Source organism: Scyliorhinus torazame, chromosome 20 (assembly GCF_047496885.1).
Source record: "Scyliorhinus torazame isolate Kashiwa2021f chromosome 20, sScyTor2.1, whole genome shotgun sequence".
NCBI classification, from domain to species: domain Eukaryota; kingdom Metazoa; phylum Chordata; class Chondrichthyes; order Carcharhiniformes; family Scyliorhinidae; genus Scyliorhinus; species Scyliorhinus torazame.
The window spans coordinates 14316097-14329143 of record NC_092726.1 but is presented as its reverse complement, the minus strand read 5'-3'; the positions used below and the strand labels follow the sequence as shown (position 1 = coordinate 14329143).

Below are 13047 nucleotides of genomic sequence, written 5' to 3'. Positions count from 1 at the left end.
ACTGATTTATTCAGTCAGTTGTGATGACTTTGCTTTCCAATGTCTTGTGGCGCGATTGAATCAAGGCACCATGTGGCTTTCCCTCTATCTCTCCCGTGGTTGAAGAGCTTCCAGTTACCACCCTGAAAGAACGGTCTGCCACTCAGTTTAGCAACACAAATTTGATACCAAATTGTTTACATTTAGACTTGTTATAAAAGTGAACAATAACATTTAACCCTCATCTCGCTCACACCTGAATTTGTAGCTCCAGAGTACCCAATGAGTTCAATGCTGGTCAACATCTCTCCAATTGAACTGGAAAACTGAGGTCTAACAACTTGCATGCCCCGCAGCTGGGCTAGATTTTAAACCCAGGTCCCACCTGGGTTTAAGTCTTGGTCTTTGTTGTTCTATTGGCCAAGGTCTGTTTTACTTCATCACGCTCACCTTTTGATGTTTTCCTTTTCGATCACCTCGTAAGAGAGCTCAATGTTGGGGTACCGGTTACAGAATCGAGCAACGTCCATCATCTGTATATCCGAGAGCTGCAGCAGTGCATTGCGCTCATCATCCTCCATCTCCATGATATCAAAGATACTATCAGTCCCCTGAAAGAAAACCACTTTACATTACTCAACAAATACGGACCTGCAGCTCAACCCACCTCTCAACTAGCTCAGGCACTTGTTACCTCCAGCACAGAGCAATTGGGAAGGTCCTTTTTCTAAAAAAAAAACCATTCATATTCGGAGGAAAGCACATGTAAAGGTTTTCACGTAACATGTTAAAGTTTACCGTTTTTTCAACTTTACAGCATCATTCTTATCCCACACTGTAAATCATTGCTTGCCACTGTGCACCAGAAGAAAAGGGAAGCTGGCAGACTCCACACTTCCTCTGTTGCCACAGTCCTCAGTGCCTAACTCTGGATCAGCACAAATGCATGCCCAATTAGGTCTTTACACTGTCTGCACACGATGCCTGTCACTTCATTATCCCATCAATACAACTCATGTGCTGCCTGGTCCCAGTTACTCTGTTTTACCATTCAGCAGGCATTCCTGCCCTTACCCGGTCAGTACAGCGTTTGACGTGTTCCGATGTGAAATGTGGAAGCTGCTTCAAGTACGAGTCCTTGGACCACATGGCCTGTGTCACCATCTGGGCCAGTTCCATGGCAGCCAGAGCTGGACTGAGCCAGCCGTTACTGGACAGTACATCCACACAAGCTTGGATTAAACGAATTGCCTAGTAAAACAAACAAAACACCAGGTCAGCATCATTTCCCAAAGTTTCACGACCTAGCAACAACAGCAGAAATTCATACACAAAACACACAAACTCGAGCTTCCATTTTTCTCCTCACCTTACTGAGGATCTCTTCTGTGTCAGACTGCAGTTCGGCACTCAGCTGCATACGGGAAAGGTGCGCTTGAAGAAGCAAGTTTGTCTTCACATGAGGATCATTGAATTTTGGGTTGTTCAGTTTGTGAGGAACCTTCTGATACAGCTGTAAAAGTCAAAATTAGAAACCACTTTTCAGCTGCACAAATGTGACCACTAGCATACATCACGTCATAACCTCACCTCGCACCCCCACACTTAGCTTCAACAGCACTTGCATCCTGCCACTCACCTGTCGCAGCAGGCTATCTTCATGGTGCCTGATGGGAATATTTTCATACTCTGCAGCGTTGGAGATGATCTCAATCAGGCCTCGGATCTTTGTTTTGGCGTTTAGAGACATACTGAACAGCTCTGAAATCAAGACACAAAACTCAATTTCCAGTTTCATTTCTGCAAAGTGAATGACATGCTCAGTCCAGGTACATTCCAAAAATGGTTACACTGAAGTGGATTCTTCCACTTCAGGAGGCGACTATAAGAGACATGTTGGAGATGAGAGACTAAAACCGCCTGACCCACTGAATCTCTGTGAAACAGCAGCACTTACCAATGGTGGTGTAATTAATGTAATAGTAAGCTGCGATCATTCCTAGATTCAATGGTGCCACATCCATCTCATCCTCAATGCTGATGCACTTGGATTGTTCAAGGTCATTCAGGGTATTTTCCACCAACTGAGAGAGATGATCTGAAAGGTGTCTATGGGACACACCTGGAACACAAAATAGGGTACACCATTCACTGCTGCACTAGAGTGTCCAGGGGAAAAAAAAATAATCAAGGCTATCACATCGTAATCGAGCCCACACTGGAAAGGTTCAGCATATTCAGATAAATACCGCCTGTAAATTTGCCAAATAGTCTGAAATATTGGTCCCATGCAAATTACATTGCCCGCTCTCACTTCAGGCAACGGTGTTGCATTTTGAAATGCTACCATTGCAAGCTTGAATCACAGGCGCAAGAAGTCTCATCTCACAGCTGTGAATGTGATGCGACTTTGTCAGCACTCAGCCATGGCAGGAACGAGCATCATGGAACAAGCACCATCTTCACAACAGCTCTGCTCACCCTCAAAAGAAAATTAACCACCGATTTAACGTATTTATTGGTATCTATTGTGAATGGTTTCCATGGTTTAAACACAGTACTCTTGGGGAGTTTCAACGGGTATTGCACAAACATATTTTCCAAGGCTGAAGGGAACAAATCATTTATTTAGCGTATTTCACAATCTAAGGACGCTCTAAAGTGCTCGACAGCCAATCAAGTATTTTGGCAGAGCTGTCAATGTTGCAATGTCAGAAACACAGGAACCTAGTTTCTCACAGCAAGCTTCTAAAAACAGCAATGCAATAAGGGACCAAATAATCTGTTCTAGTGATGTTACTTTTAAAAAATATTTAATTTTGTTCCAATTAAGGGGCAATTTAGCATGGCCAATTCACCTAACCTGCACATCTTTGGGTTGTGGGAGTGAGACCCACACAGACACAGGGAGAATGTGCAAACTCCACATGGACAGGGACCCAGTGCTAACCACTGCACCACCATGCCCCACCCCTTAGTGATGTTACTTCAAGGATAAATACTGGTCAGAGCACTGGAGAATTACCTACTATAATTCGAGTAGTGTTATGGGATCTTTAAGTACATCTCAAAAGACAGACGAGGTCTTGACTTAATGTCTCAGCAGGCACCTCTGACAGTGCAACACTCGCTCAGTATTGCCTTCAAGTGCCAGCTTAAATTATAGGATGTGACTTGAACTCACCATTTTGACCAAAGAAGTCAAAGTGCTATAACTGAACCAATTCTTTAAAAAAAAATTTAGAGTTCCCAATTATTTTCTTTCCCAATTAAGGGGCAATTTAGCATGGCCAATTCACCTAACCTGCACATCTTTGGGTTGTGGGGGCAAAACCCACGCAGACACGGGGAGAATGTACAAACTCTATACGGACAGTGACCCAGGGCCCGGATTCGAACCCAGGTCCTCAGCGCCCCAGTCCCAGTGCTATCCACTGCGCCGCCGTGCTGTCCTACTGAACCAATTCTGACACCTAAATGGCTCAAATTTCTCCTTGCAAGTTAATGATACATACCCTGCAAATTGTAGTAATTTGGATTCTGGGTCATCCTGCGGTAAAGGAAGGTCCAGGTCAGGTAATCCACCGCATCCTGCTTGTTCTCTATGGTTTTGGTGACAATCTCAGCATTGAAATGATCATGCAAGCAGTGGTCAAGATGGGACTCCACTGGCAGTGGCTCATATAGGAACTTCTTGAAGAAATCCTGAAACAAAAAGGATCAGTCTGAGCTTCAGGAACTGCACATATGTGGTGCAGCTCTTGGCAATATGCAAACAAGGACTGACACGCTGCATGCAGTAATTTGAGCATAGATATTCAGAGTTAAGCCTAAAGTGTCCTATATGAACTAGCATATTGTCCTCACCTTTTTTGACCCCTGGCACATAATGACACATCTTCCTTCGTCGTCTTGTAAGGGACGATTAGCTCGTCCAACCATCTGCAGAACGTCATAAATAGGGTAATCCACATACCTTAAACAAAACAAATATGTGTCAACCAACCTCCAAATTTTAAGTACAGTGTTCTGATGAATGTTTACTCAACAGAGGAAGTAGTGGATTAGTAGTATTGTCACTGGACTAGTAAACCAGAGGCCCAGAGAAATGCTCTGGAGACCCAGGTTCAAATCCCGCCACTGCAGATGGTGAAGTCTGGAATTAAAATTCTAATGATGATCATGGGCGAGATTCTCCGACCCCCCGCCGGGTCGGAGAATCGCCGGGGGCTGGCATGAATCCCGCCCCCGCCGGTTGCCGAAGTCTCCGGCACCGGATATTCGGCGGGTGCGGGCGGGAATCTCGGCGCGCCGGTTGGCGGGCCCCCCCGCTTGATTCTCCGGCCCGGATGGGCCGAAGTCCCGCCGCTAAAATGCCTGTCCCGCCGGCGTAAATTACCACCTACCTTACCAGTGGGACAAGGCGATCTCCGGGGTCTTGTCCCTGAGGCAAGTTGCTTTTTTTCTATAGTATTACCAACTGTCTCTTCCCGGTTCACTGATTACAAACGGTAAACCAACTCGTTTTTTTTTTGTTCATGGTACGTGGGCATTGCCGGCTGATTGCCTTGATTGCCTATCCCTAATTGCCCTTGAGGATGCAGTTAAGAGTCAATCATATTGCTGTGGGTCTGAAGTCATATGTAGGCCAGACTATGTAATAGGGCAGTATTCCTTCCCTCAAGGGCATTAGTGAAGTAGATGGGCTTTTAACGACAATCAACAATAGTTTCATGGGGCGAAATTTTCCGGAAACGGCGCGATGTCCACCGACTGGCGCCCAAAACGGCGCAAATCAGACGGGCATCGCGCCGCCCCAAAGGTGCGGAATGCTCCGCATCTTTGGGGGCCGAGCCCCAACCTTGAGGGGCTAGGTCGGCGCCGGACGAATTTCTGCCCCGCCAGCTGGCGGAAAAGGCCTTTGGTGCCCCGCCAGGTGGCGCGGAAATGACATCTCCAGGTGGCGCATGCGTGGGAGCGTCAGCGGTCGCTGACGGCATTCCCGCACATGCGCATTGGAGGGAGTCTCTTCTGCCTCCGCCATGGTGGAGACCGTGGCGGAAGGGAAAGAGTGCCCCCACGGCACAGGCCCGCCCGCGGATCGGTGGGCCCCAATCGCGGGCCAGGCCACCGTGGGGGCACCCCCTGGGGCCAATCGCCCCGCGCCCCCCCCCCCCCCAGGACCCCGGAGCCCACCTTGTATAGTTGATAGGTTGTCCAGATAGATTGAGGGTTGCTGGACAACACAAGTCATTGTGGTGGTCATTGTTGTGTCTGGTGTTCACCAGAGATCTATTTGGAGACCCCTCTGCTATTTACAGTAATTATCAACAACGGGGATGGAGGGGTGTCAAGTAATATTCTTACATTTGCTGATAAGGCACACTAGGCAGAGATACTATTGTCCATCTTCAGAGAACATGGAATCAATTGCTGTATATGTTTGATTGATTCTATGTGAGAGTAAATTAGGGCTATATATATATATATATATATTCACAAGATGAAACTATAAATTAATGTACCGTTTTAAATAGGTAGTGGCATGAGTTAGGAGAACTCAACTGCATAGGAATATTATCTCTTTGAAGTGCCAATTTAAGATTTCAGGATGCAATCAGCACATTCAGTCTGAAGCTGAATAAAAATATCACAAGAACATCAATGGGTCAGCTCAGGTGAATGCAAGATAAAAATTGGCAAACACTGAATGAACACCATTGATTTTTATTCATTTATTCATTCATTCATGTTTTTAAAAAATTTGAAATGCCCAATTTTTCTTTTTATTTGAAATGTTTTTAAAAATCATTTACGGGATGTGGGCATCACTGGCTAGGCCAGCATTTATTGCCCATCACTAGTTGCCCTTCAGAAGGTGGTGATGAGGCCTTCTTGAACTGCTGCGGTCTTTGAGGTGTAGATCATGTTGTTAGGGAGGGAGTTCCAGGATGTTGCCCGAGGGCAGTGAAGGAATGGTGATATATTTCCAAGTCAGCTGGTGAGTGACTTGGAAGGGAACCTCCAGGTGGTGGGTTGAATCTGTTGCTCGTCCTTCTGGATGTTAGTGGTCCTGGGTTTGGAAGGTGCTGTCGAAAGAACCTTGGTGAGTTTCTGCAGTGCATCTTGTAGATGGGGCACATGGCTGCCATGGTTCGTTGGTGGTGGTGGGTTTGAATGTTTGTGTAAGGGGGAGCAATCAAGCGGGCTGCTTTGTCTTGGATGGTGTCGAGCTTCTGGAGTGTTAGAGCTGCACTTATCCAGGCAAGTGGAGACTCCTGACTTGTGCCTTGTGGACAGCCTTTGGGGGGGGGGGGGGTCAGGAGATGAATTATTCGCCGCAGGATTTCTAGCCTTTGACCTGCCCTGGTAGCCACAGTATTAATATGGCTAAACCAGTTCAGTTTTTGATCAATGGTAACCCCCAGGATATTAATTATGGGGAATTCAGCGATGGTAATGCCATTGAATGCCAAGTGGTGATAGTTAGATTCTCTCTTGTAGGAGATGGTCATTGCCTGGCACTTGTGTGGTGTGATTGTAGCTTCACTTGTCAACACAAGCCTGGATATTGTCCAGGTCTTGATGCATTTGGATTGCTTCATTATCTAAGGGGTCGCAAATGCTGAACATTGTGCAGTCACCTGCAAACATCCCTACTTCTGACCTTATGATGGGAGGTCGTTGATCAAGCAGCTGAAGATGGTTGGGCCTAGGACACTACTCTGAGGAACTCCTGCAGTGATATGATAATAATATCCTGGAGCGCAAATGATTGACCTCCAACCACCACAACCATCTTCCTTTGTACCAGGTATGACAGCAACCAGCGGAAAGTTTTCCTCCTGATTCCCACTGATGGGAATCTAGGGCTCCTTGATGCCATACCTGGTCAAATATTGTCTTGATGTCAAGGGCAGTCGCTATCACCTCACCTCTGGCATTCAGTTCTCTTGTCCATGTTTGAACCAAGGCTGTAATGAGGTGACCCTGGTGGAACCCAAACGGAGTGTTCGTGAGCAGGTTATTGCTGATTAAGTGATTCTTGATTGCACTGTTGATAATTCCTTACATCAATTTGCTGATGGAGAGTAGATTTATAGGGCAGTAATTGGCTGGGTTGAATTTGTTTTGTTGGACAGGAAACACCTGGGCAATTTTCCACATTGCCAGGTAGATGCCAGTGTTGTAGCTGTACTGGAACAGCTTGGCTAGGGGTACGGCAAGTTCTAGAGCACAAGTCTTCACTACTATTGCCGGGATGTTGTCAGGACCCGTAGCCTTTCCAATTAAGGGGCAACTTAGCGTGGCCAATCGATCTAGCCTGCACATCTTTGGACTGTGGGGGTGAGACCCACGCAGACAAGGTGAGAATGTGCAAACTCCTCATGGACAGTGATCCGGGGCCGGGATCGAACCCGGGTCCTCGGTGCAGTGAACCATGCTGCCCCATGAATACCATTGATGGTCTGAACAGTTTGCATGCTGCAAGTTGGAAAAATACTGATGCTGCCAGGAAGTGGAGGGCTCATAGGGATTGGTCCTTTTTTGGTGGTAAAGTTTAATGTCTTGAAGTGACAGTTTCTCGGTTCTGATAGTTCATTCTCCCAAAACTATATAAGTAGAGTATGCACATGCAATCTAAAGCAATGCTGCAAAATACTCACGCATGGATTTTGCCATTATAGTATTGGGTATCCATGATGGTAACAAGGTGAGAGGAGATATTCATTCCCCAACAAAGACTCCGAGAGGCCACCACGACTTGCACTGCACCTGTAAAGAGGAAAATTGTTTAGGTACAATCACATGTATTTATTCTTTTTCTGCAACTGGACATGATTCAAAGCACCCAGACAGGTAACATTTGTTCCAATTATAGATGAATGCAACTGAGTCTTGTACTTCCTGCGTACAATCCTGACAGAAATTCCCCAAAATAGAGAGAGAGAGAGAGAGAAGTGCACTTAGTGAGAATGACACTATTAAAGCCATCAAGTCACTTCCCCAGTGAAATAAGTGTCACATAGGACAGCTGAACACTTGCTCACTTGAGCCAAAGGTTTGCAGCAAGTCCTCGGAATCCGAATTTGACCCAAGCCACTCCCAAGCCTGTTCTAATTGAAGAGAATTGGAAGGATTCTTACCAGAGCGGAAGAGTTGTTCCACAATTCTACACTCAGTCAGGTTGAGCCCCTCATGCAGATAACCAACTCCATTAGCAAGGGTTTCTTTTAAAGTGTTATCATTCAGCTTGTCAAGGTATGGAACCAAGTCTTTTTCTGTACAGTGCAGAAACCTGCAGACAAGGTCAGGAGGGGAGACAAAGTGAGAATCAGTTAATCATCAATCAGATCAGCGACACCCAGTTCCTATATCAGGAATCCAGACTCCAAGAATTTGAATACTTCAATAAGACATTGAGAATGGTGAAATTTGGTCCATCAAAGTTTAGAAATTTAGGAACAAGGTGAAATGTTTCACAAGAAATGGAATTATAGTACCAAAAATTCAAAAGACAATTTGACTGCTTATTTTCAGAACACATTTTTCAGGATTTAATACAACTTACCTTTGTGGCTGGACGTCAGCAGCGCAGAATGTAAGGATGTCAATGGCAGTCAACCTGGTTTGCTTGCGAGAGGGTACAAAGACGATTACCGGTTTCTTAGGCGAGTGCTTCATTATGGCATGGTAGACAGGTTTCGACATGGACAGCAGGCGAGTCTGTGTGTGGCTGATATTGAAGCCCTGCATTCAAATTGAAAAATTTAAAGTCAAGCGTTTTCTTTACGTGCCCCAACTCGGAGCACCAGTTTTCTCCCCATCCCTCCTGAACATGTTAACCCTCATGACATACAAATCAGTATGTTCACATATCCAGGTCCTCGGTTTTTGTTTATGCATCAATGCGCAGTGAAATTCAGCAGGCTGTCACAGGTCATTGGTTAGCGCTCGGATGCAGGAATTTGGGTTGCTGGCTCTTTTGACCACTGAGCAGCAGTCCCAATGCTCCAGCAACTGTGAGCTAATTCAACACAAACTGGGGACTGAATTTGGTCTGTATGTTTCCTGCCTTAACCAGGAGAGCCATTGCTCAGGGAAAATTTCCTGTGTTAAACCACATAAATTGAGTTGAATTTCTGAAATTATAGAAATATATTATTTCATGTTTTCAAAGTTGGTGATTTGAGCTTTAGACAAATTCAGAACCTGGTTGACAAAGCTGGTTTTGCTACCTATATCTGCACCATCATACCTGAATGTGTAGCTCCAGAGGAACTGGACGCACATTGGGGTGGAAGTTGAAGGTTGCCGTGGTGCTGCAGCCAAGCCAGTGAGCCACATCTTTTGCATTAGATAGCGATGAACTTAAAGCCACAATCCTGATTGGCCGCTCTATCTGAGAGGAGATGTATCGCATTCGGGAACAGATAACTTCCAGAACAGGCTTAAAAAGGAATCAAAAGATAACAATCAGAAATTGATCACTGTGCCACCGTGCTGCCCTCAATCCTGAACATCTTTGATTCTTTTTGTTTGGACACATTCCCACTATCCCCTTTCTCTTACCCCATTCTCTCCGCCAATTAGGTGAACTTCATCCACAACAAACAGGTTTACATTCTGGACGTTTTTCCTCTGCTTCCATCGTCGGGAAAGGATGTCCCATTTTTCTGGGGTGCTAATGATGATGTTTCCTTTGCCCAGCAGTTTGAGATCTGTGCTTGTTTCACCCGTCAGCAACACAACTTTCTTACCCAGCTTCTGCTGAAACTTTTCATACCAGTCTGCATAAACCTGTGGGAGCAATTGGACTGGTCAGAACTCCAAGCATCAGGTTAGCACATCCAGTAGGAAGCTCAGTGAGTATCTGCATAATCACAGTCAACAATATCATACAGCAATGCAGGACAGAGTTATTAGCAGAGTTGTTATGTCACAGCTCAGTTAGGGAGCTTGAGCTTACCTTTCGCAGGGACCACCTGCAGCGTTAGTGTCTGCAATAACTAAACCATTCAGCATCATCAGAATTGTCAGCACAATGGAGAGGAGGGTAACATTTCTCATATTGCACTTGGCAGCTTAGTTCCTCACCATCTGCACTGATTTACACCATCATACCTCCAGATTATAAAATCCAAAACTTGATTTCTGGGGTCCCTCAAGGAAGTGTTTTAGGGCCCCATTGATTTGTGGTTGATATTAATAACACGGATGGCCAGATTCAGCAGAGTACAGTTTTGAAATGTGCGGATGACTTTAACATGTTTTGGAAGTGAAGAAAAATAATCCAGGGCTCTCAAACTCATTTCTCCAGAGTGAACTCTCTATTATGGTGCAGTGGTCCAAGGAGTGGCAAGTTATCTTTATGTGGCAACGTGTTTGGTTTTCCATGTTGGCCACAATAATTCTAAATCACAGTATCCTACTGATGGCCAGCCTTTCGCACATTCAACCGTTGAGAATGATTTGGATGTGACTATTACAAGTAATTTGAATTTCACGAATTATGTGGCTCAGGCTGTTCAGCAGGCACAGAATGTTTTACGAGTGCTGAATACATCCGTTATTTTAAAGTCAGGAAGTTTGTGTTTATTTTAAATTCTATAAGCAGCTGGTGCACCCACATCTGGAGGATGCATCCACAGTTTGGAATCCAGACTTTCAAAGAGATACACAGCTTATAGAGAGAGTGCAAAGACGTGTTACCAGGAAAATGGAAGGCATGAGGTGAATACCTTTCAAGGAGCACTTAAGAATTCTTGCATTCCAATCTTTAAAGATTGATTTTTGATTTAATTGGAATTTATAAATTAATCTATGGCATCACGATCTCGGATTCACAATTACAGGACTTTGCATGGTCATCAGTATAAATTACAGAAATTTGGTTGATGTCTTAATATTCGTAGGCAAGGGCAGGAATCCTGGCTAATTACCTCCTTCTTAACCTAGGCCACCGAGTGAATTTGTAGCAAACTAATTCCTGCCCTTGTTCAGATCAAGAGGCGGTTTTCAGCCTGTGTTAGCCGTCAGCGAGGTTGGTGACGCAGGTGGAGCATCTCGCCAGGATCGGAAAAACGATTTTCGTGCCCCTTGAGGGTGATGTAACGAGGTTCATGTCCAGAAACAGTGGGAACCCAATTTAAAAATATTATATTTATCGAGCACCCCGTCGCGTGCAATTTACAGTGCCAAAGGCAGACCCTCTGAGGAGCCCCAGGCCGGACGGGCTGAAAAAATTTGGGAAAATCCTACCCCAGATAATTCAGCTTGGGCCTTCCTGGTCTGCTTGGATCAATTACTCAATGGATAAATTGCTCAAACCCAATTCTGAAGTGAAAGTATTTCCAAGATGAAACCTTTTCAATGTGATTCAACATGATTTAACAACAGGTCAGAACATTGTTTTAATAACGACACTGCCCAGTTCATCTTCATTTCCAGTGACGTGGTCACATTTCTGATAATGTCCAGCTTATGGCCTCACCTGCTCAGCCAGGGCCTCCATTGGAGTAATGTACACACAGCGTCCTTCAGAGTTCTGCAGAAGCATTCGCAGGATTGCAAACTCTGCACAGATAGTCTTCCCGCTGCCTGTGGGAGCTCCCACAAACACATTGTCATCACTGTTATAAACCGCATTGAAGACTGAAAACAGAAGATGAAGAACATTTTAGAATTGTGGCTTCAGCCACCTGGTGCACGACTACAGACAACGAGACAAGATTAACCAAATACTGGAACAATCATAAATGGGCTCATCATATCTAGTTCAAGGTAGACACACAGTCATCGACGGAGGCACAAGTGTGCAATAAATGGTGCAGGCAGACTTATACTCACTACTCCCAATTTAGCTTAGCTGCCAAACAACAGCTTACCAAAAAGGTTAAGAGGCAAGTGCTGTACAAGTTCACTGATAGCAAATTACACAGAGCAGCTTTGATAGCTATTTGGCTGCACCACCGACAATGTAACTCTGCTCGCCGACAAGGTACGCCACGAGTCCGGTGGCGGCGGCAGCTCTGAAGATCTGGGGGCAGTGGAGGCAACATAGGGGCGAGGTGGGGGCCTCGGTCTGGTCCCCGATACGAGCGAACCACAGGTTCGTTCCGGGTAGGATGGATGGGGAGTTTCTGAGCTGGCATCGGGCTGGGATTAAAAGAATGGGGGACCTATTCATTGATGGGACTTTTGCGAGCCTCGGGGCGCTAGAGGAGAAATTTGGTTTACCTCCTGGGAATGCTTTTAGGTACATGCGAGGGCGTTTGTGAGGCGGCATGTGAGGGAATTTCCGCTGCTCCCAGCACAAAGTATTCAGGACAGGATGATTTCAGATGTATGGGTTGGAGAAGGCAAGGTCTCGGCGATCTATCAGGAACTGCAGGAGGCCTCGGTGGAGGAGTTAAAGGGTAAGTGGGAGGAGGAGCTGGATGAAGATCTGTGGGCTGATGCCCCGAGTAGGGTTAATTCTTCCTCCTCTTGCGCCAGGCTCAGCCTAATACAGTTCAAAGTTGTCCACAGGGCGCATATGACAGAGGCGAGGATGAGTAGGTTTTTTGGGGTGGAGGACAGGTGTGTGAGGTACTCGGGGAGCCCAGCAAATCACGCCCACATGTTCTGGACATGCACGGCGCTGGAGGGGTTCTGGAGGGGCTTTGCGAGGACGATGTCCAAAGTGGTGAACACCCAGGTCAAGCCGAGCTGGGGGATAGCATTATTTGGGGTATTGGACGAGCCGGGAGTGCAGGTGCCGAACGAGGCCGGTGTTCTGGCCTTTGCGTCCCTGGTAGCCCGGCGGAGGATCCTACTAATGTGGAGGATGCGAAGTCCCCAAAGCGTGGAAGCTTGGATTAATGATATGGCAGGGTTCATCAAGCTGGAAAGGATAAAGTTTACCTTGCGAGGGTCTGTGCAGGGGTTCCCCAGGCGGTGGCAACCGTTCCAAGACTTTCTCGCGGAACGTTAGGCGAGGTCAACAGCAGCAGCAAACTGGGGGGGGGGGGGGGGGGGGGGGGGGGGGGGGCAGGTTCCTTACTGGTGTGTTTATTTGTTAAATGG

The 13047-nt window shown here is 46.1% G+C and overlaps 1 protein-coding gene across 1 annotated transcript in view; it reads right to left on the bottom strand.

Annotated features, from left to right (window-relative positions):
- Nucleotides 1-13047, bottom strand: part of snrnp200 (small nuclear ribonucleoprotein 200 (U5)) — a 37677-nt gene that overhangs the window by 1512 nt on the left and 23118 nt on the right. Inside the window, exons 30-42 of the mRNA XM_072485712.1 lie at nucleotides 11474-11634; nucleotides 9553-9780; nucleotides 9239-9430; nucleotides 8552-8730; nucleotides 8127-8278; nucleotides 7647-7755; nucleotides 3847-3955; nucleotides 3495-3684; nucleotides 1937-2101; nucleotides 1619-1740; nucleotides 1349-1492; nucleotides 1054-1230; nucleotides 430-590 (exon numbers count right to left, since the gene is read on the bottom strand). Coding sequence (XP_072341813.1) covers nucleotides 430-590; nucleotides 1054-1230; nucleotides 1349-1492; nucleotides 1619-1740; nucleotides 1937-2101; nucleotides 3495-3684; nucleotides 3847-3955; nucleotides 7647-7755; nucleotides 8127-8278; nucleotides 8552-8730; nucleotides 9239-9430; nucleotides 9553-9780; nucleotides 11474-11634 — 2089 coding nt within the window. The remainder of the gene's footprint in view (nucleotides 1-429; nucleotides 591-1053; nucleotides 1231-1348; nucleotides 1493-1618; nucleotides 1741-1936; nucleotides 2102-3494; nucleotides 3685-3846; nucleotides 3956-7646; nucleotides 7756-8126; nucleotides 8279-8551; nucleotides 8731-9238; nucleotides 9431-9552; nucleotides 9781-11473; nucleotides 11635-13047) is intronic.